The following is a 23,262-nucleotide window of genomic DNA, read 5'->3' on the forward strand; positions in this document are numbered from 1 at the left end:
TTATGAAAATTAAGTGACCCCCCTCTGAGCTGTTTGAAAAATACATGACCCCCTTTGCAGTTTTCAAATTTCAGGTGACCCCCCCCCCCTCCCTGGATTTTGCCGGTCCACCCCCGGCCATAATAACTGAACGCTCCCTAAATACGCTACACGCTTCAGGATGATTCGACACAAACAATAGACCATAGAAAGGCACGGTAAACTTTTGTGCCCGGGTTAAACTCTCTGTACCATATTCTTGGCATTTTACGGTCTAGGTGTTTTCGAAACAGTCCACATTCATGGTATGCCAATAATTTGATTGAGAATCGTTAAATCGGATTTTTCACGGAGCGGTCGACTTCATTGTTGCCTGCTGTCACTCAAGCGCCATCGTGAATTTCCGGTGAGTTGGAGGCCTTTTATGTCGCTCAACGGGATCTATTAGGGCTGTCGTGAGGGAGTGGTTGACCCTGTAACTTATACTTATTATCCTGTATGTACGTTCGAAATAACAAGGTGTCTAACAGCATCAGTCTGGAAACTTAACATTCAGCCATGGTGCTCTTGCAATTCGGTTTACTGATGGTCCTCCTGAGCTACGTTTGCTCTGATGACCCTATTGTAGAAGTGAATACTGGGAAGCTGGTCGGCAAATCTGTGGAATTCTCACACGAGGACGTCAATGTCAACCGCACGCTGCACGTCTTCACGGGGATACCGTACGCGGAACCGCCGGTTGGTGACCTCAGATTCCGACCACCTCAGCCTAAAGCCCCTTGGCCTGGGATTTACAATGCGACTGACATTGGGTTTGCGTGTATCCAGCAGAACACTGCTTACCCGTTCCAAGAACCACAGAGTGAAGACTGTCTCTATCTCAATGTATATTCGCCATTGACAAACGTAAGTCTCATGCTATACAGAACTTTGTGACGATACGCATGTACATCCCTGTAAAGCCTTTACAAGTAATTTATTCATCAAATATTCATTTACCAAACCATTTTAACTTAATTCAGTTCGAGTAAATAGTTTAATTTCTCTACTACCTGTATCGACAAAGTCAGTGCTTTTCAGGCGTTATGTTGAAGGCCGTAAAAACAACTCCAGATAGGTCAAATCGGAGTACGCGCGCGTGAAAAGAAATCAACAAAAACATCTTTGTGCAGGACATGGCAACAGTAGTTCGATAGCTCCTGACCTCTGACGTCAGAGTTGTTTGTTATGGCCATAATTGAGTGACTGCATGAAAAAAAAGGCATCTGGAATGGAAATAGAGCGCTTAACAGATTTCTTTAGAGACCTGAATTCGATGCAAGGTTTTAAAACCGCTGAGATCTAAGCCTGTGATTCTAATTTTAAATGCATATTATACAGATTGAATCGGTAAGTCATAGTAACTAGGTAGCCTTGCACTGATCGGAAATTAAAAACTGCATAAGAGCAAACTAAATCCTAGTTGGCACTACAACAGTCCTGTTAGACTAGTCTGTGCCCTCGCTTGTTCTTCACCGGACTACTTAATATCAATGACCATGAAAGTGACTGGGTTCTGCAAAGTCACCCCTAAATCTTGCACAGCGACTTAGAATATATTATGAACATTTTTTATCGTACCCGATGCTAAAAGTGATTTTCCTTTTAGGCATCATACGACGTAACATTTGTTTAGTCTTTACTTGATGTGCAGTCCATACGGATAATGCATATGCTCCACAGCGTCATTCGCCAATGCGGTCGTGAACAAAACCTACTGATAAAAACAATATGTCTTATTACAGTCCACCAATCTACCAGTCATGGTATGGATCCACGGCGGCGGCTTCTCAATTGGTTCTGCTACAAATGATGGCCTGTATGACGGAACCGCTTTGGCGGCGATCGGTGATGTCATCGTTGTGTCCTTGAACTATCGACTCTTTGCGCTTGGCTTCTTTTCCACAGGTGGGTCATTTAAGGTAGAGTGCACCTCGGGGACAGACATTCAGACCCTCAAACATTTCTAATTCTTTTAGTATCTACTACTTGTGGGGTTACTTTTAAAGATCGTTGTGTAAGAAACTTTTCATCGTCTTAGTTTTTGAAATCGAAAATTGCGTTTTCCTAATAGAGTTAACACAGGGATAGCGGCCATTTTGATATTCAAATAATAGGATAGCTTACGTAATTTGTCTCTCTGGTCCAAATTTTGCTCGTGACCACTGATTTTTATTTTGGATTGAATGAAAGTCTTTTACTTTTGAGGCGCATTCGACCTCAAAGGGTTTCAGTGAAACGCTGGCGTTGTTTGGTATTGTTGTAACTTGTATGATTTGTGTGTGTGCAACAGTTCAAGACAGTTGTTCACGCGAAGTCTGACTTTTTCTAGTCCCGATTATTATTGGTTTTCAGCCTCGTCAAGTAATTAGGTAAGGTAGGTTATTATTCTTGCCTTTTATATTATTACGTCTGTGAACGACTAACTGTGGTAAAGTCCGTAAGTACAACAAAATACATGCGACATTTTCACAGCCCAGCAAATAATACGTGATGTATCATTTATTGACTGCTTTCAAGTTTTCCGTGTACGTGCATATTTTGTTGTTTCCTACTATTTTGACAATATTTGTGCGAGGTACGAGAGCTAAATTTCCCTGGTTCTCATATCTACAGCAAAGACCGAATGTAAACGCTTATTTAATACTTTTGAGTTTTTCCACACTAAGTATGAATATTTCCCATCCGATAAAGATTGCTTCTCTCAATTACGTATCGCTATATAGCAAGGTGCCCTGGATAAAATCAACCATCATATGTTGAGTAGTTTTTGTACGTGAGATATCCTAAACCTACTTATATGCTTCTGACAAGTTCTGCTGACATTTTTTGTTACTGGCTGACTTGATGTATTTACTTGTTCTTCACAACAGGCGATGAGAATGCCCCCGGAAATTATGGATTGCTAGATCAGTTGGCCGCTTTGAAGTGGGTGCAAGACAACATTGCAGGTAATGGTTACAGTCCTTCTCTTTCCCTTGCTATTTCACACTTTTCATGACAATAAAATATTGTCATTTGATCACTTTGTTTAATTTTGTACACAGCTTTTGGAGGGGACGCAGATAGAGTGACCGTATTCGGTGAGAGTGCCGGAGCCATAAGCGTCGACTATTTGCTGTTGTCTCCGATGTCTGCCGGTCTCTTCCACCGTGCCATACTGCAGGTAAGCTCGCACAGCATAAATGTGTAAAAGTTAGCTGCGCAGACTCGTACGGCTAAATCTGTATGAGAAATCAGTGACCTGTAAAAGTCTGACCTCAAGGTCTGGGTAACGTACATCGCTTGACGGTAGACGTCGACTTTCTCAGTGTCAGCATTAAATTGAACGGAACTTTAGTTATATTGTACAGTTGCCGGTCATTCCCTACTAGTTAATCTATGTCCAGCACAAATGAACTTCTGAACCACGTCAAAAACCTGTTGTCATGATGTCGCTTAAAACTAAGGAGAACTACCCATGGTTTTATGAAAAAATAGGAAACTACCTTTCTCAAATTTGCTTTTATGGGAGTTTCCAGTCGGAGGCAAAATCAGAATTACAGAAAATAAACGCGCTGTACAAATTGTGGTAAAGGGAATAAGAACATGCTGTTGTTAGAACACGCTACATTTAAGCTCAAGTGTTCACATGAGCCTATGTCACAGCGATGTCTGTCCGTGTGTCTGTCTTTCCGATCTATCTGTCTGTCTGTGTCGCTGATATCTCAAAAATGGCCGATAATTTTGTCCTTAAATGTGCTACAAGGTCGCAATTTGGAACCGGCAAGAACAGATCAGGTTTTAATGTGTGTGTCTTGCACGGCGATAATAAAGTAACTGACAATGATAACAGAACATTTTGCCACCATGGAAGTCTATGAGGAAGCCATCATCACCATGAAGCTATTAATAAATGTATTCAGAAATACGAAATTCTCAGAATAACAGCATCAATCCTATGAATCTAGTACTGTTATAGATGTTGTTCGAAGCAACATTCAGGTCATTCAGCCGTTCCTTGATAATGACATTGCTCATTTTCATAATGAATGAATGAACTGACATGAATACAGCTATGATTCCCGACCTAGCTGACCAAAGTTGATGAGTCTTGTAAGTAAATTGAAGGCACGATGACACAACATCATAGGAACTAATTTAGTATTTTCATGACAGGAGTAAAGAAAAATGTTCCGAGGCTACTGAAATCGTACATCATGGCCAGAAATTTTCGTAGGTCATTTATATTTGTTGTCAGAATGGAATATCTTCATCATACACTATTTGATCGTTAATTAAGTGATCAGGGGTGTAAAAAGGTAAAACTTGACCATAGCTGATGCACCTTGCTATGTAAACTGACGATACGATGGTATATTAGATGGGAAGTTATCTAGCGTGGTCTTATAAGTTAATTAGTAATGTGCATATTTAAAACAAGTTTCTTAATCAGGATATGAAACTTGAAGGTCATGACCAAGGTCGAGGAAATTTTACTAAGTCTATCAATAATACCACACACCAGTAAAAGGGATTTAGCATTTTCTGCTTCACGTTAGTTAATTGCTAACTCGCATTAAATGAATAATTGCATTTAGGGAAATAAGACTGGAAAGAATACAATATATGTTGGTATATGATGTGATGATAGAAAGATATGGTGACAGTGAAGGGAATTTAGCGGTTTTCTTTTCAGCTGACTGCAAATTTGCATATTGTATTATATTTATAGACGCTATGCGTCAAAGATGATGCAACGAAATAGTCCGTGGGCTGGAGGGGCCCACCGTGCACCCCCCCCCCCACATCCCTACTACTTGGGTATTTTTTTGTTCTTTAGGACCTGCTGACAAGGAAAAGGATGTTAACATTGGATATTTTGGGATGCACTACCTATCTGGGCTTGTTTTTGATTTGCATGTGCCGCAAAAAATGGCGAAAAATGGGTAGGGGTAGGGGGTACTATATCCTCCCCTACATTGAGTAAACTAGCATGAATAGCACAAACCATACATTTTTGGAAAGCTGAGATTCTGTTCTTTATGAGAAACACCAACTTTAACAAAATTAATTTGTGTACATAGAATAGGACAACTTTAAAATGAATTTTTTGACAATTTTGAAATTTTTTACCCAAAATACCATGTAACAATTGTGATTTACTTGTTATTAAGCAAAATTTTGACAGCTTTTTGTGTTTGAATTATTTATTCCCACATATTAAACAAGAAAAGTGTTAACATAGATATTTAACTATACACTACTTCTCTTGAGTCAATTTTGAATTGCGTGTATCTGTATGGGGTGTGCAAAAGCTAGGGTAGGGTACAACATTCTTTCCTTGATGAAGTAAACTAGCTTGAAATGCAATATACCTTATACTTTTAGAAAGCTTAGATACTGGACTTTCTAAATGCATAAGTTTTAGTGAACAAATATGACGTCATAGAATTGGATAACTTTAAATCGATTTTTTCTGGTAATTCAGTATTTTTAACCGGAAGAAAATACGATAACTATTGTTTCCTCCTTATGAAGCAAATCAAACACATTTATGGATGTTATTTACTAATTGCAATGTGCTGAAGAAGAAAATAAATGTCAAAATTGGGTATTTACCATGCATTATTGTCTCTACGTCACTAAAATAGCAAGTTTTGCTACATTGGTATATCGTGAATGGCCATTTTATTGTTATGGAATGAACTAATGCACAGCCTTAAAAAGATGACTCGAAAACGTGCACACATAGTCATATTGCCACTTTCTCCTTCAAGTAAATAGATTATTGACGACTGACTATTGTTATAATTTGATTTTTAAATATTTTTCTATAAAATAATTTTGTTAAGGCGTATTTGGAAAATTGTCTATGCCTCCTTGTCTTACTTATATACAGCAAGTATTACTAACAATCTATTAGGCCTAGGCTAGAGGGGTGTCTACGTGCACCTCCCCCCCCCTCACCCCACAGGATAACAAACCTGTAATTTTCAGAAGCCTTGGGATCATTAGAATAAGAAATGGGATTTTAACAGACAAAATATAGGGACTCAATAGCTGTTACGGTCATGTTTTGAAGGGTACCACAAAATCACGATTTTGTGACCCGCGTGGATTTTTGTCAAACCTGTCTTCTTGTACGTAATATGCTGAGCTTACTGTTTAATATGACCTAGATTATGGGGTATCATTAAAAAGGTGATTTATTCTTCTTGAAAATGATATATAGCAATATGCAATATCTTATATAGTTTTTATGAAATAAGGCCATAATTTCACCCATACCCAAAAGTTTTATGTCACAAATTACTGCTTTTGCACACCCCATACAGATACACGCAATTCAAAATTGACTCAAGAGTAGTAGTGTATAGGTAAATATCTAATGTTAACACTTTTTTTCTTGTTTAATATGTGGGAATAAATAATTCAAACACAAAAAGCTGTCAAAATTTTGCTTAATAACAAGTAAATCACAATTGTTACATCGTATTTTGGGTAAAAAATTTCAAATTGTCAAAAAAAATCATTTTAAAGTCGTCCTATTCTATGTACACAAATTAATTTTGCTAAGTTGGTGTTTCTCATAAAGGACAGAATCTCAGCTTTCCAAAAATGTATGGTTTGTGCTATTTCATGCTAGTTTACTCAATGTAGGGGAGGATATAGTACCCCCTACCCCTACCCATTTTTCGCCATTTTTTGCGGTACATGCAAATCAAAAACCAGCCCAGATAGGTAGTGCATCCCAAATATCCGATGTTAACATCTTTTTTCTTGTTCAGCAGGTCCTAAAGAACAAAAAAATACCAAAGTACTAGGGATGTGGGGGTTGCACGGTGGGCCCCTCCAGCCCACGGACTAAATATGATGAACACTGTACAGGTACAGATCGTAAATCAAACCAACACCATGTGGATGAGCTGAAAGACATTCCTACTATAATTTCATGTCATGTCATCGGTGATTTTTCACTAATTCAAATTTCTTTTTCTCTTGTGACACTTTTAGAGATAATGCCATTTTACGCTTGATATACGTACGTATCTCTACTTATGTGGATGTACATAGTAAATAACATTTATGTATATTATGTCATTGTACAGGAAAATATCAATGCCTTGATATACGTAATGTATATCTATGAGAACACTAGAGGGTATTCGTAACGCAGATCTTTGCAGAACAAGTGTATACTGTACTTGTGCATTTTATTTTTATCCTTAATGTATACTTAATGTATTTGACAATTGTAGAGAATCAGTTTATATCACTGCGTCTTTTCGTCTATCACGCTTTTGCCCGGTATGTGCTGCACAAAGTTTCCAGCGGTGTCCCTAATAAAATGCATGGAATATAGAAAGACATTTTGCATTATCATGTCAGCTAGCCGATTGCAAATTTAAAGAAATTTGCAAACTTGTGGAAACAATGTCAGAGAAAAGTGTTGATTTTCTGACAAGTCGAACGTGTACTGAAACACGGGAGCATTTTCAGTTGACATACATGGGTGTGATATCTATCTGATTGACGAGCGGCAAATGGGGTGCACTGGACATGTTCAGACCTGAGCAAAGAAATGATTTTCATGAAGGCTTTCACATATATTTGGTCGTGTTCACTAATGGCCATAGATGGCAAAATTTTGGTTAACGATATGATTCTGGCTTTCTCCAACGATTTGGTTCTGATACTTCATCACAAACAGAGTGGAACAACATCAATCGCTGGAGGCCCACGTGACGACGGAGAGATGCTGAGCAGGTTAGCCCATGGTGTCGGTCAACTACTAGGATGCAATGAGAAGAACTCTCAAGACTTGGTTCAGTGTCTGCGTAGTGTGCCTTTGGAGCACTTCAAAGAAAAATTAGACCAGGTAAATGTGTTATATTTCATATTCGGGCTTTGTATACAATTGTCCATGATTGCCAACGATTTACACTTTCAATTAGTACTGTATAATTTGATCTACATTATCTCTGAAATAAAATCAACACGATGATTACAGCGCGCACTTTTTAAAACAACGTGATGGATAACGATACTGTCAAATATTATCATCATAAATGCAGTATGAAACATTTTTTGATTGAAATATTTGCTCGAAAACTATTCTATTGAAAGCTCATATAACAGGCGCTAGGGAGGATTACATTTATTGAACGGTTATGATAAATAGCTGTTATATATTCAACAAGCTTAAATTGTGTCAGTGAGTGCTCATGGCTACCCCCTCATTATCTTTGCATTTTATTTAAAGAAAACAGCCCATTCGGTTAACTGCCTTCATTCATTTACTTGTTCAAAATGTTGCCAATTTATGTGCAATACTATACAAAGATAGTGTGGAAGGTAGCAATAGGCACACACTCACAAAGTTCAAACTCGTGTTGCAAAATATCTTTAATAAATATGCCTAATACATGTTTATCAGCATGCTCGCCCCGTGATTGTATCTCCAATTATGAACAGTGTGTAACATCCTATCCTCATTGAATTTCTTCCTTTAATAGCGTCAGCTGGCAACAATTCCTGGTATAGACCCGGGAATTCTCGCCTTACCCTTCGCACCAACTGTAGATGGTCAGTTCATCACCGCCAAACCCGACGATCTGCTTAGCCAAGAAGGGTTCAACAAAACGAATGTTGACATTTTAATCGGAACCAACGCTAACGAAGGCACAATGTCCCTGGCCACGTTGTTACCTAGTCTGGCAGTTGCTTCCGAGCCCACGGTGAGCAAAGCCGAGTACGAACAGATGTACCTGCTCCTGATTTATGGCTCATTCAAGAACAACCCTACAGCTCAAGACGCTATCCAGCTCATGTACATCCCCTGGGCAGAGGTCGCCGCCAACGACACAAATTATGCAGATGCCTACATCGAAATGCAAGGCGACTACATGTTCGTGTGCCCTGCCGACAAATCTGCCCGAGCGTATTCAAACTCTGGCGCCAACGTTTACATGTATCACATGACCCATGAGCGGCCAATCAGCTGTTTGGGATCCAGTGGGCGAAGGCTGGACACGGCGAAGAACTTCCTTTTGTATTTGGAACGCATTTCAATGCACTTTCAAATTGGCGATTGGCCCAGAGGAAGTCAACATATCTCTTAGTATTATGACATATTGGACAAACATGGCCAAGACAGGGTAAGACAATTTGGATACTGCTTTCAGATAATGGTCGCATCGAAAAATGAAAGTTTGAACCCCTGCTCCTAATGCCCCTAAAGAAACGTTTAATCATTCTGTTTAATGATCAAGATCGAGACACACCAATTAAATTATAGAATAAGAAAAATATATATAAAATATTCCGAGCACTTCAGAATGATCACAATATTCCAAAATATACACAACTCTTACACCGACATGAGAGTAAATTTTGACAGCGTTTGAAAAAGCCTGTGTAACCAAAGAAATCTACAAGATATTGAAGGGAGGGAGTCGTTGCAAGGTTAGGCCAAAAAAAAATTGTGCTGTTCCGATTACATGGTTTTCAAAAATAGGGTAGGTAGGTAGGGAAATTTTTTTTTTTCATTTTTTTTTTATTTCTCAATGTGCATTTTGTATGCTTTCAAACAAACTACCAGTTAACAATTTCCACATGAAACGTACTCAAATTGAATACCAATTTATTAAAATAAAATATTCATCAGTAGAATTGAAGTGTGTGGTTTATTAGACTGCCACGGAAATTGATATGGCTAAATTACAATTCTTTGACAGGAAAGTGAACTGTTTTTCCACAGTTAAGTCTGACTTGTAAGAACTGACACAACACAATATTTACTGTCATCAATGCAGTGTTTCATCTAGGATACTATACCAGGGGGGATTGGTCCCCCTCTCTTGGAATTTCTGAGGGGGATTTTAAAATTTTGGAGGGATTTAACTGAAACATTTACGGACATCTTATGTAAGTTTTAATGTTGCAGTGATGTCACTTGTGATATACATACTACAAGCAATAAATCATTTGCTTACACAATCAAAGCTGCTGGCTCCAAACACCATCCTCTATGAGATTTTTTCAAAAGTCAACAAATTTGGGTATCACTGTTGTGAATGTATAGGGCTTCCAAGAGTGGCGGACGTCTCATTAATATTCATAAGCTTTAATATCCTAAAAATTGTAGCATATTCCCTCATGCTTAAATATTCTGTATGTTTGTTTGCACATATTCTGTAAGTTTGCTTTCATAGGGCTTAATGTACATTCAAACATCAAAATTAACAACAGCCAGCCATTCCCATTGTACCTTCAAGTGATTTTTTTTATTTTTTACTGAACTGTCTGCACTACACAAGCCAAGAAAAAAATCTATTGTAGTTATAAAATAATGTTTTGTAGCTTCTGAAAAAAATAATGTGCTTGTTTGTCACGTTTTTACTGTGCGTATATCATCCCTCACTACTGTAATTTTGGATCAACATTGCCCTTTGCAAACCGGAGAGCTGTGTTTTGGTAGTGACCTAGCTGGTCTTGTAGTTTTGTGCGCAGACTCAGTAGAGCTAAAACGAACAACTTAGAGGGTCAGATCCCTTGTTTTGAATTGAATGCGGAGTTGGGTTTTTCTCGATGTCAGATTCGCTCCAGTTGCTTTTTTTTCAGTCATTTTAGAATGGAGAAAATAACAAACAGAAAGGTTGGTTGTCACCGACAGTTAATTTTAAAGGTTTATTTGCTTTGAAAAGTGAGTCAGTGTCTGTACACTGAATTCAAAAACCGGGCCCATGTGCCCATTGACACCACAGCTAGCTTGCTTCAATGCTTGTGCAGTCTGCACTGAGCACGTTTCTGTACCAGCATGGAGGTAGGAATGGTACCAGTAAAGTCCAATATTAAGTCCAATTTTTCGTGTCGATTTTGCTATCATAATTATTTTCAGTGTCATGGACATGCAGAGGATACGAACAAAAGGGTGAACTCAGCAGTTAACGTTTAAACAAAATTTATACGAAAATAAAACTAATTGCTAAGTTAAGGATAGGATACAAGCTTTAAAGTGTACAGACTACTTATCTCAGCTGGGACGGCAAAGCTCCAGTCTCAGAGTTGTAACAGTCAGTCGGATGAATGAACAGTCCTTTGGCTTGCAGGCTTGAATTTGCACAAAGTCCACAGTATAAATCCAGCGTTGACAGTGAAGGTCTTGAAAAGTCTTGAGAATGACTACTGCTGGAGTTTAGTAACACACAAGAGACACGATCCCAAAAGTCTGACTGGAAGCTGAGCACGTCCCTTTTATAAAGGCATATAAGAACAATCTAGAACTTTTATTGACATGCTAATTACTGTTCTAAAAATTATCTCTCTTACACAACTAATCAACTTTCCAGAACATTCCAAACATGACTAATTGAATTCAGGTTGTGAGGTCATTAAGGGCAGTGACCTTGAGAATGTTCTAGACTAATTGAACTCAGGTCATGATGAGTGTGGGGGAAATGACCTACATAACACACCCCCTCTTCAAAAAAGAAAATTTTTCAAAGAAAAATCTTCTTTTACAAATGTTATCTTGAAAAGGATTTAAGTACTCAAATTTTGTTTACTCTAAAGTAAAATTTCTTGAAAGGAACAACAATAAAATTTCTTGAAAGTGAATAACAATAATTTCTAAATACGAGAGAGACAGTCTGCAATTAAATTGTCTCTGCCTTTGATATGTCTAATGTCAAGATTAAACTCCTGTAACATTAAACTCCATCTTAGCAATCTCTGATTTTTGCCTTTAAATTTCTGCAGAAAAACAAGAGGGTTGTGATCAATATAAACCACTATTGGCTGATTTGAAGAAGTAACATAAACTTCAAAATGCTGTAAAGCTAATATCAAAGATAAACACTCTTTTTCAATTGTAGAGTAGTTTCTCTGGGATTTGTTAAATTTGCGTGAAAAATAGCAAACAGGATGATCTACCCCATGACTATCCTCTTGCAATAAAACAGCACCAGCAGCCGTATCACTAGCATCCACAGCTAATTTGAATGGCAAAGTGAAATCTGGTGCAGACAACACTGGAGCACTTTGCAGTATGGCTTTAAGTGTATCAAATGCCTGTTGGCATTGCTCTGACCAAACAAACTTTACTTTCTTTTAAGTAAGTTAGTCAAAGGCTCAGTAATTGTGGAGAAATTTGGACAGAATTTTCTGTAGTAACCAGCCATACCGAGAAAGCGCATCAGTTGTCGTTTGCAGTTTGGTATGGGAAAACTTGAAATGGCACTGATTTGGCATCAACAGGTTTTACCTCACCCTGTCCTACAGTATGTCCGAGGTAAGTTACCCTCGCCCAACCAAACTCAGATTTGGCAAGGTTGACAGTCAACATTGCTTTGCTCAGTCTCTCAAAGAACTTCCGCATGAGCTTGATGTGTTCCTCCCAGGTGTCACTATACAGGACGACGTCGTCAACGTAGGCTGCACACCCGTCTAGCCCGGATATGACGTCGTTGATCATCCGTTGGAACGTTGCCGGAGAGTTCTTCATTCCGAATGGCATCACCTTGTACTGGAACAATCCGTCTGGTGTAACAAAGGCGGATATTTCACGAGCACGATCCGTCAGAGGGACTTGCCAAAATCCCTTCAGTAGGTCAAATTTTGTCACATACTTGGCTTTTCCCACTCGGTCGATGCAGTCATCAATCCTCGGGATTGGGAAAGTGTCTGTCTTTGTTAAAGTGTTGACCTTCCTAAAGTCTGTGCACATACGATAACTGTGATCTGATTTGGGAACAAGTATACACGGCGAACTCCAGTTACTTTTACTGGGTTCAATAAAGTCATTGTCCAGCAGGTATTTGACTTCTTCCTGGAGATATTTCGCTTTTGTTGGATTCAGTCTGTATGGATGTTGTTTTACAGGCTTACTGTCCCCAACATCAACGTCGTGATAGATGACGTTTGTCCTCGTTGGAACATCTTGAAACAGGTGTTTATATTCATGGAGCAGTTCTTTCACCTGTTGTTGTTGTTCTGGCTGGAGGTGTGCCAACTTTGTAGACTCCAGCTTCTCCAGGATTTCTGAGTTCTGAAGCTTGACCGAGCCCAGCTTTGAGTTTAGAGTATTTTCACTCAAGTCAGTTTCAGTATCACTATCTTCATAATGGTTTGAACTGACTGCACTGACAGGCTGAGTTATAGTAGGATTATCCCTATCCAAATATGGCTTAAGCATATTTATGTGACATAGCTGTTTTTGTTTTCGCCTGTCAGGTGTTATTATGATGTAATTTAAATCACTCAATTTCTTATCAATTAGGTATGGCCCAAAGTAACGAGCATGGAGTGGTTTGCCAGGAACCGGAAGTAGAACAAGAACTTTTTGACCTGGTTCAAACTTCCGTTTTGAGGTGTTTTTATCATATTTGGTTTTCATTGACTGCTGAGATGACTCAAGATTTTCTCTGGCTAATTCACATGCTTTAGAGAGTTTTGTACGAAAATCTGACACATATTGCAAAATATTCAGACAATCATCATCGTCTGATAGGAATTTCTCTTTAACGAGCTTAAGTGGGCCACGGACTGTATGTCCAAATACAAGCTCAAATGGGCTAAAACCAAGAGACTCCTGAATTGACTCTCTAACAGCAAAGAGCAAAAATGAATTCCTTCATCCCACTGTTTCTCTGTGTCAAAACAGTAAGTCCTAATCATGTTTTTCAAAGTTGATGAAATCGCTCAAGAGCACCCTGACTTTCTGGATGATAGGCGGATGACCTGTACTGTTTAATGCCTAGCTGATCCATTACTTGTTGAAAAATACCAGACATAAAGTTGGAGCCTTGATCGGATTGGACACATTTAGGGAGGCCAAATAAAGTGAAAAATTTGACTAAAGCTCTCACTATAGTCTTTGTCTTTATGTTTCTCAGTGGTATGGCTTCTGGGAACCGAGTTGATGTACACATAATTGTCAACATGTACTCATTTCCTGATCTTGTTTTTGGTAGGGGCCCAACACAGTCTATTAGAATCCTACTAAATGGTTCTTGGAATGCAGGAATTGGCTGTAAAGGGGCCTTTGGAATGGTCTGATTCGGCTTTCCTACCATTTGACATGTGTGACAAGTTTTACAGAAATGTGCTACATCCTGCCTGAGATTAGGCCAATAAAAGTGACTGAGAATTTTATGATAAGTTTTCCTGACTCCTAAGTGACCAGCCCAGGGAGTTTCATGGGCCAGGCGCAATATTTCAGCACGGTAGGGCTTTGGAACCACAATTTGATGTTTTATAGCCCAATCGTCATCAACCAAAACATCTGGAGGTCTCCATTTACGCATGAGAATACCAGATTTTGTATAATAGGAAACAGAGCTATCTGAAGTTTTACCTTCATCATCTACCCTGTCAAACAAAGACAAAATATCTGGGTCTTTGTGTTGTTCTGCAATGAGATTTGATCTAGAAAATGTCTGACTTTGGTCAGCAGAAGTTTTACTGGAAGTTTCAAATCCACGAGGGATAACGGAATGATCCGTGTCAAACACCTGACTGAGAAAGGTGTCATTTAAGTCAACATCTGTGACATTATTTTTGAGAGTATTTTGATTCTCGAAGTTTTCTTTGACATGGCTCGAGTAATGGCACATGAAGGAAATAAATCGGGTATCTCTTGTTCAATTGGCTCTGGATCCTGATCTAACTAGGATTATCAGTCACAAGTGGATTAGTAATGACCTTGTCCCCAGCAAGGTCGTTTCCAAGAAGAAGGTGAATCCCTTCAAAAGGCAAAAAAGGCCTAATACCTAAAGTCACAGGTCCAGAAACAAAGTCCGAAGACAAATAGACATTATGGAGAGGAACAGGAATGTAGTCATTAAAATATGTCATTACAATCTACCCCTTAATAAGAACTTTAGAACCTGAAAATGACTTTTCAGAAAACGGCAGGGTATCTGCCAACAAAAGAGACTGGGAAGCCCCGGTATCTCTTAAAATTTTGACAGGGGTAGCAGAAGAAAAATCACTAGAAAGTGATATAAAACCATCATGAATAAATGGTTCGAAAATACCCATAATGTATCTTGAGAAGAATTGACCTTGACCTCATTAATTGGGGATAAGAGGGGTTTAACCTCAGAAAATGTGTTACACACATTATTAGACTCTAATTGAGTTGATGAAGAAATAAAGCCGGTGGGCTTAGATCCACTTGACACTTTGACCTTCACGTTTTCTTTTCAATTTGAAACAATCTGACATTAAATGGCCGTCTTTCTTACAATAATTACAAGAAAGTGTACCAAACTGTTTGTCAGAAGGAGATTGAGACTTGGGATCTGATGATGTGGGAGTGTTACTTGAATTTGTCGAACTATGGTCATTTGATTTTCTACTCGCCCTTGAGAAATTCTTGGATGAAAAGGAGGAGTTAAATTTACCTGCATTGTTTCTGTATGAAAAGGACTGGGATGGTTTGCTGAGAAAGGAAGATTTGTGGGTCAATGAATAATCATCGGCCAAACGTGCAGCAACCTCCAATGTATCTGCCTTTTGTTCATTGATAAATGTCTTGATGTCACTCCGGATGCACCTTTTAAATTCCTCAATCAAAACAAGCTGTCGTAATTTGTCATAATTCTGACTGACCTTTTCCGAAGAACACCAACGATCAAACAGTTGTTCTTTTGTTCGAGCAAATTCAACATAAGTTTGATCCTTCACCTTCTCACAATCCCTAAATTTCTGACGGTAAGCTTTAGGCACCAAATTATAGCCCTTGAGGATTAATTCCTTCACAGAATCATAATCTGAAGCCTGCTCTACTGACAACTGAATGTAAATTTCTCTGGCTTTACCCACCAAAGCACTCTGCAAAAGCATAGACCAGGACTCCTTAGGCCAATTCAGACTCTGAGCAATTTTTCTCAAAATGAAGTAAATATTTGTCAACATCCTTTTCTTGGAAAGGGGGAACTAACCTGAAATGCTTAGTGATGTCAAACTTGTCCGAAGGGAAGAATTTCCTGACTGTCCAAGCTCTAAACGTTTTATTTCTACCTGTAATCGCTGTTCTTCTAATCGCAATTCTTTTTCTCTCGTCTTTCTTCCATTTCTAATCTTTCCTGCCTTTCTTTTTCTTTCTGTCTTTCTTCCATTTGCAATTCTTTTTCTTTCATTTCCTTTTCTAATTCCAATTTCTTAAGCTCCAAATCTGCCTGTCTCTCTTTTTCCATTGTAATTCTTTCTCTCTCATTTGTAATTCTAGTTTCTTGATCTCCAAATTTGTCTGCATTCTAATTCTAATTTTCTGAGTTCAGAGGTAGACTCGGGCTCATAATCTTTCAGGGTGGATTCCTCAAATTGGCCTAAATCAACTAGATGTTTGGCAATACGGTACTGTATTTCCCTCTTGCGCATAGATCTTTTAACTTCTACTTTAAGGAAATTTGCCAGTGCTATGAGGTTGTCTTTTCTGAGGGAATTAAATGTGTCCTGATCAAGGTCATCCATAAATTCGTCTGGTTTAAATTCCGCCATGATTGGATTTGGCTGAGTTCACAGTGTACAGTAGTTTTGAAAAGGCTGGCAAAATGTTGTCAAACGGCTCCAAAATATTCGTATCCCGGACGAGCCCCAATTTTGTTACGTGCAGAGGATACGAACAAAAGGGTGAACTCAGCAGTTAACGTTTAAACAAAATTTATTACGAAAATAAAACTAATTGCTAAGTTAAGGATAGGATACAAGCTTTAAAGTGTACAGACTACTTATCTCAGCTGGGACGGCAAAGCTCCAGTCTCAGAGTTGTAACAGTCAGTCGGATGAATGAACAGTCCTTTGGCTTGCAGGCTTGAATTTGCACAAAGTCCACAGTATAAATCCAGCGTTGACAGTGAAGGTCTTGAAAAGTCTTGAGAATGACTACTGCTGGAGTTTAGTAACACACAAGAGACACGATCCCAAAAGTCTGACTGGAAGCTGAGCACGTCCCTTTTATAAAGGCATATAAGAACAATCTAGAACTTTTATTGACATGCTAATTACTGTTCTAAAATTATCTCTCTTACACAACTAATCAACTTTCCAGAACATTCCAAACATGACTAATTGAATTCAAGGTTGTGAGGTCATTAAGGGCAGTGACCTTGAGAATGTTCTAGACTAATTGAACTCAGGTCATGATGAGTGTGGGGAAATGACCTACATAACAAGTGTCATGGACATTCATATGATGCACAAAACCTTCAGTTTGTCTCCTTTTCTCGATCGTGCAGAGATGATGTGACACAGAAACATTATCGGGCTAGGGCAATGAACTTTTGTGAACGTAACTCTCAGCTGGCTGATAGGCTTTCATATGCAAAATCAGCGTACGGAAATTTACGCGCGCGTGGTATTGTTTCAACAGCATTTTATTGAAGTAGATCAAAAAGTATCAAAATCGAACTAAAATTAGTTTCATGCGTTTCACGTTTTGTCATATCATTATTTTTACTTCCGGGTTTACGAAGCTCTAAAAAGTCTAGGGTCGGGGGGATAAAATTGGGGTAGGTCGGGTAATCGGAACAGCACATATTTTTTATTTTGGCCTTACCAGGGACTGATAGGACCGATGTAAACACTGTATTTAGGGTACTTTGGGGATTGATGAACGTTAAATTTAGCTTGTTCATAATGACTATCATTAACTTTAAATGTTTCAGATATGTTGAAAGCTCTTGGTGAAAGAAAACTTTTTACCGGCTTAGTTTTTCGAAATTCGAAAATTTTTATTTTTCTCCGTAGAGTTAACACAGGGATGGTGGCCATTTTGAATTTCTAATATCGGTAAATCTTGGGTAATTTGTTTCTCTAGTACCAAAATTTGCACGGTGACCCCCTGTTTTTATTCTTGATTTTGAAAGAGAATGATTGAAAGATTCCTTGAGGAAAGTTAGAGCAAAAGTTTAAGTCTTTCACTTTTGAGGTGCATACTACCTTAAGAGTTGCCAGTGATCTACGACCGATGCAAACACTTACGCTGACGATTGATGAAAGTTACAACATGTTTGTATCGTAATTATAAAACTGCAGCTTTTTGGCTCCCCATGGTGATTTCACTGCACACCATAGCGCTCTCGATTATTCTCCTGTTTTACCAATAATTAAGTGAAGGTGTTGTGTTGTCTCCTCGGCCACCTGGGGGGATTCGACTTATCCAATCACAAGACGTCGAGTATCATCGTATCACACGCTGATTGATGATAGTTCAGAGAACGTTTTGTTACTGTAGCCAAAGTCGTTGCCAGTCTTTATGGCTAAATTAATACAGGACGATCGGGCAGTATGAAAATCTGTTGACAATTTCATCATAGTCCAGACTGCTTTTAGTTAAATTGTATCGTGCACGATTCAATGTATTGGTAGGCATATTTCGACAAAGGCAAGGGTGAAGTATCGAGAAAATTTATTCAATGGGCAAATTCTATAGTATAATATAATTATAAGTTACAGTATTATTCCTTAAGGTAGTTTGCACCTCTAAAAAGAACTTTTGCTCAAACTTTCCTCAGGGAATCTTTCAACAATTCTCTTAACAAATCAACGATAAAAATCAGGGGTCACCGCGCAAAGTTTGGAACCGGCGGAACAAAGTGCCCAACATTTTACGAGAGCTTTAAAATGAGCCGCCAACAAGAGCTTGATCAGAAAAGAATTGTAGAATTTTGAGAGTCCAAAAATCTGTCCCCGTGGCGCGTTCTACCCCAATGGCCTTTAATATGGCTGGTTTATATAATATTAATGTTTTCAAGCTGAATATCCAACGGAAGATTGCCGATAATGGTGAAGGCTTGTTTTGCTAAATGTGTCAACGTTTCCTGAAAACAAACTTTCTTCATTAAAAAATTGGTTCTGTTGAAACCAACCCAATTTTTTTAGGTCCAACAACTGATGCATGTGAACGTATCTGTGAATGACTCTTTTGATATTCCAACGACTTACAGCAATCCCAACCTGTCCGGCGATGAGGCGGAAACGTCGGAGGATGATTGGCCAAAGTTTGGTGTACCCGGATTAGCCTATAAAGAACTTTCCCTGGAAATGAAGAACAACCGAGCGCTGAAGTCCAGGGAGTGTGCACTCTGGAATGACTTCATTCCAAAACTTGTCAAACGCACAGGTATGGAACACATACAATGGAATGCCCATTGGCATACCGGTATATTCAGGATATTCCTGATCTTACTGTATAAGGCGTTTCTCCATGAACATACTTTAAACTAGTCACATAGACATATTCAAATAAGCCCTCTTCTCATGCTTACGCTCAGTTATATGAAACTCTCGAGTTCAAAGAGCCAACATACTGTCATAATCTTTAGAACGCCTTCCGGGTTCAAAAAATACCGTGTTTATTCAAAATCAAATCTTGGATCCGAGTCCTATTAAATATTACTTATATCGATCTGTAGTTTCATAAAAGAATTTGTGCACACAAATGCAATGAAGATTCTAGTTCGTTGTCAAGGTTGTATCGATTCGCCAAAGTATTGTACAGTATACGTACTGCTATTTACAAGCCTTCATAAGCTCAACACTGTGCCACAAAGATGTCCACTTTTAATTTCGTAACCACCCTCAAGTCAAATAAAATGTGACGAATGTTTGATCAAATCTATAGCTGTTTCTTGTTTAACGTTTGGTTTCCTTTTTGTTGAATAGAAGACGAGGATTTCACGCCCACTGAAGAAGATATGGACAGGTCTGTAGTTTGCACTGGTGGTGCCGCTGTTGACTCGATCAGTATATCACTGCGTATCACCGTTGTTGCGGTACTGATGACATTTCTCGTCTGCGACACTGTGGCGCCCTATAATGAGTAACTTATGCCATGACTAGATAGACGACACAATATTTTTAAAATGCTGATCATATCAATTATTTTTAAGAGGCCTCATTTTGTCAACAGCGTAACTTAGTAGCGCTGTGCATCATATATGAATTGACTAGCATTACAATTAAGCTCTATCACTTCATCAGATATATTTCGTAACATGCCTGCTTGTACACGTTTACATGTTCATAATGTCTATACAATTTTGATGTACATGAGATAGTTTTATAAAAAAAAGTAGAATGCGCCACGGGGACAGATATTCGGACTCTTTTTTTTAACAATTCTTTTCTCATCTACCGCTTGTTTGTGATTATTTTACATGTAATACTCGTGGAGTTAGTGAAGTTTTATTTCTTTTGTTTCACGTCTATGACGGATATGTTACAAGTTCTTATCATAAGTGTCAGCAGACCCGTGAGTCACCGTGTCCTAAAACCACGCCTGTCCTATTAAACATTTCAATATATTCAGATTTTGTAATTATTTGCACATCATAACAACACAAATGACTGGTGTTTTTTTTTAATAAAAGAGTTATTCTATTTCACAAAATGAAAGATGTAAGCACACATGGATCGATGAACTTCGATTTCAAAATACGACACAGCATAACCTTGAATATATTAAATGGATATGATAGCGACCATGACATTAATGTTTGAACAGTGACATGATTAAAGGGGCAGTCCTCAATCCCTGGTTCTAGCATTAGTGGTTGTTTACACTGACTGTTTATGTGATTTTAGTCCTCTGTTCTCCTTTGAAAGTTGTGCACAGTTGGTCTTAGTCAATTTGCTCAGAGATAAAGCTGATAAAGAACTTACCCCTTTAAGAAGAACAGTGGTTTCTCTGCTGTCCCTGTTTGATAAATGTACATAAATATCATGATTGATGAAATATGCATATTTGTATGTTTGGGGGCAATTTTCTTATTTTCCTTGTCAGAACTCATTTTTTCTGAAACTGCTTTTGTTACAAATTGGGTTGATTGTTACAAATAGAGGTGACGTGTCAACCCTATTTGTAACAATCAACCCAATTGTAACAATCAACCCTATTTGTAACAATCAACCCTATTTGTAACAATCAACCCAATTGTAACAAAAGGAAACAAAAGGACAAGGAAAAGTAAGAAAATTGCCCCAAACATACAAATATGCATATTTCATCAACATTTCAACAAATACGGCAAATTTTTTTTTGAAAATAAGGTTTTGTTACAAATAGGGTTGATTGTTACAAATAGGGGTGATACACGGGCCGGGGTCATGTGACACTCGGGACAGTGGATGTACACAGGCCAGAGAGCAACACATGGAAGACCAGAACACTTGAAAGTTATCAGGGATTTTTGAATTCTGGGATATGAGAATAATTGATATATTAAAGAAAACGTCATAAGGCTTGATTTTCAAAATTTTAACGTCAGCATCGTAAAATAGCACTCTTAAAACTTTGTTAAGACTCTCACTTAAATGAACAAATGTGCGACTAAATGGAATTGTTTTAATTTTAACAAATTTACAATTACTACACCAAAACTTTCAGAGGTTCCTGGTCGTCATTTTCTGTGCTCTCCAGCAGGTGCCATTGACCTTGCCAGAGTTGGATTTAACTCAAGTCGGCTTTGACTGATAAATCAAAAAAGTCCACTGATGCGTTTAAAAATGAAATAAGGCTGACAAGGGTGGTTTTCAGGAAGGATGTTTCATTTTAGAGCGCAATGTTCACAGTGGCCGATGACTAAATAAACTTGTGGAGTACCAGGGTATAGTAGGGATTATGCATAATATGTTGACGGATTAACGGTAAGATTTAGACAAGAGTATTAACTGGTCGACCTAACTGTCGGGACTGCTACTGCATATTGATGCCGTCTACGCAAGCGTAAAGATAATGTAATTTTTATGTCAGCATTCGATCTCGGAAAGGATCCATATACGCGGAAGGTTCTGATCAAGCGATCTCGACACTTAGTGACATAGCGAATGGAATACATGAGTACTTCAGAAAACCGGGATTTCACAACGAAATTATTGGAAGGGGTTTTAGTTAACGTTTGCATACGATCATGAAGTCACATAGGCTATACCGTCCCCTTTAACAGTTTGTGTCAAACAAACATGTTGCGGGAACCTAAGTATGGATCGCATATCAAGGTACGAATGATCACTTTTAAAATCGCCATGTAGTAGTTGTGCAATCAAACACTCCGAAGGTATATACCTAACTCACACGTCACATGGCCGTGTGATATTATAATTATATTACGTAATCATATTACTTTACAGTCTGCGCTGACAGTAAACTCGAGAACGAGGTGCGTCGAACAAATATACCGACCGTCCCTTGAAACGTCGGTGAATGCTGAAGTGTCCGTGCAAAGCAGTGTTAAGTAGAAGTACATTACGTCAACCATGATTTATCTCAAATCCGTTCTTCATGCCGCCTTATTTATCAGCTGCGCTTTCGCTGAGCATCCGATCATAGAAATCATATCGGGAAAACTGGTAGGAAAATCGGAGGAATTTTCCCACAAGGACGTCGACGTTCAGCGTACCGTCCAGGTCTTCAAGGGGATACCTTACGCCGAGCCGCCGATCGGTGACCTCAGGTTTCGACTTCCACTGCCTAAAGCTCCCTGGGAGGGGGTGCTTGATGCTAGCAATGCTGGCTCGGCCTGCTGTCAGCCCATCGATCCGTTTCTTATATTAGAAGAACCACGCAGCGAAGATTGCTTGTATCTGAATGTTTTTAAACCTGTCTCCGATGTAAGTAAGAGTTAACAGACAGACAATGTATTGTCATTGCAATTGATACATAACATGGATATGTATTATGAGCTTATTTTAACTCACGCAACGAACCATGGAGGTAAAAGAAAGACTTTTTTAACCGCATGATAATACTCACTTCGACATGAGGTGACATGACTTGAAACTGCCTACATGTATGATATCAATAGGTGTGGCGCATCGCTATTACATAGTCCCATTTGTACGGTTATTGTTGCATTCTGTCAACTGTGGTCGCCATAGATTTGGTTCTATTCACAGTCGGATGTGTTCTCCAATTTCGCTCTGCGCCTACGTGTCCATCATAGACGTGCGTGTATGCACGCAAGACGAACCCATGCATCTGCACACGTCTATATAGGGCGCGACGGCGCATGCGCAGAGCGGCATTGGAGAAAATAAGCAACTGTGCTTGCAGTCGTTAAGGGACCGAGCACAATTAACGGCAGGGGGGGGCCGGAAGAGAAAATGGGGGGGCCACGAAAAAAAATGAGTGTTCTTGGGGTGGGCCATGAAAATTCCAGGGAAAGTAAGGGGTGGGCCACCAAAATTTTTTACACCATGACAGACAGAGAATATTTTTCAGCATTTTTGTTCCCTGTTGAAGCTGGAGTTCCTTGT

The 23,262-nt window shown here is 38.8% G+C and overlaps 1 protein-coding gene across 2 annotated transcripts; it reads left to right on the top strand.

Moving 5' to 3' along the window:
* The first annotated feature begins 227 nt into the window (after window positions 1-227).
* On the top strand, window positions 228-21,384 carry LOC139129977 (cholinesterase-like). 2 transcript variants are annotated; one of them, XM_070695686.1, is made up of 8 exons: window positions 228-885; window positions 1,764-1,926; window positions 2,892-2,969; window positions 3,066-3,184; window positions 7,712-7,879; window positions 8,517-9,158; window positions 18,954-19,129; window positions 19,672-21,384. In XM_070695686.1, the coding sequence occupies exons 1-6, from the start codon at window positions 538-540 to the stop codon at window positions 9,120-9,122; spliced, it is 1,482 nt and encodes a 493-aa protein (XP_070551787.1). In that variant the 5' UTR covers window positions 228-537; the 3' UTR covers window positions 9,123-9,158; window positions 18,954-19,129; window positions 19,672-21,384. The 2 variants fall into 2 exon arrangements, with proteins under 2 accessions (XP_070551787.1, XP_070551788.1); XM_070695687.1 differs by having other exon boundaries at window positions 283-885; window positions 19,675-21,210.
* Window positions 21,385-23,262: the final 1,878 nt, after the last annotated feature.

The sequence above is a fragment of the Ptychodera flava genome, chromosome 3 (genome assembly GCF_041260155.1).
Source record: "Ptychodera flava strain L36383 chromosome 3, AS_Pfla_20210202, whole genome shotgun sequence".
Taxonomy (NCBI): domain Eukaryota; kingdom Metazoa; phylum Hemichordata; class Enteropneusta; family Ptychoderidae; genus Ptychodera; species Ptychodera flava.

Excerpts from the sequence above, each read along its gene's own strand:
- LOC139129977 (XM_070695686.1), top strand. The coding sequence starts at position 538 with ATGGTGCTCTTGCAATTCGGTTTACTGATGGTCCTCCTGAGCTACGTT. Across the intron at positions 886-1,763 it reads TATATTCGCCATTGACAAAC|TCCACCAATCTACCAGTCAT; the intron begins GTAAGTCTCATG and ends GTCTTATTACAG. Across the intron at positions 7,880-8,516 it reads TCAAAGAAAAATTAGACCAG|CGTCAGCTGGCAACAATTCC; the intron begins GTAAATGTGTTA and ends TTCCTTTAATAG.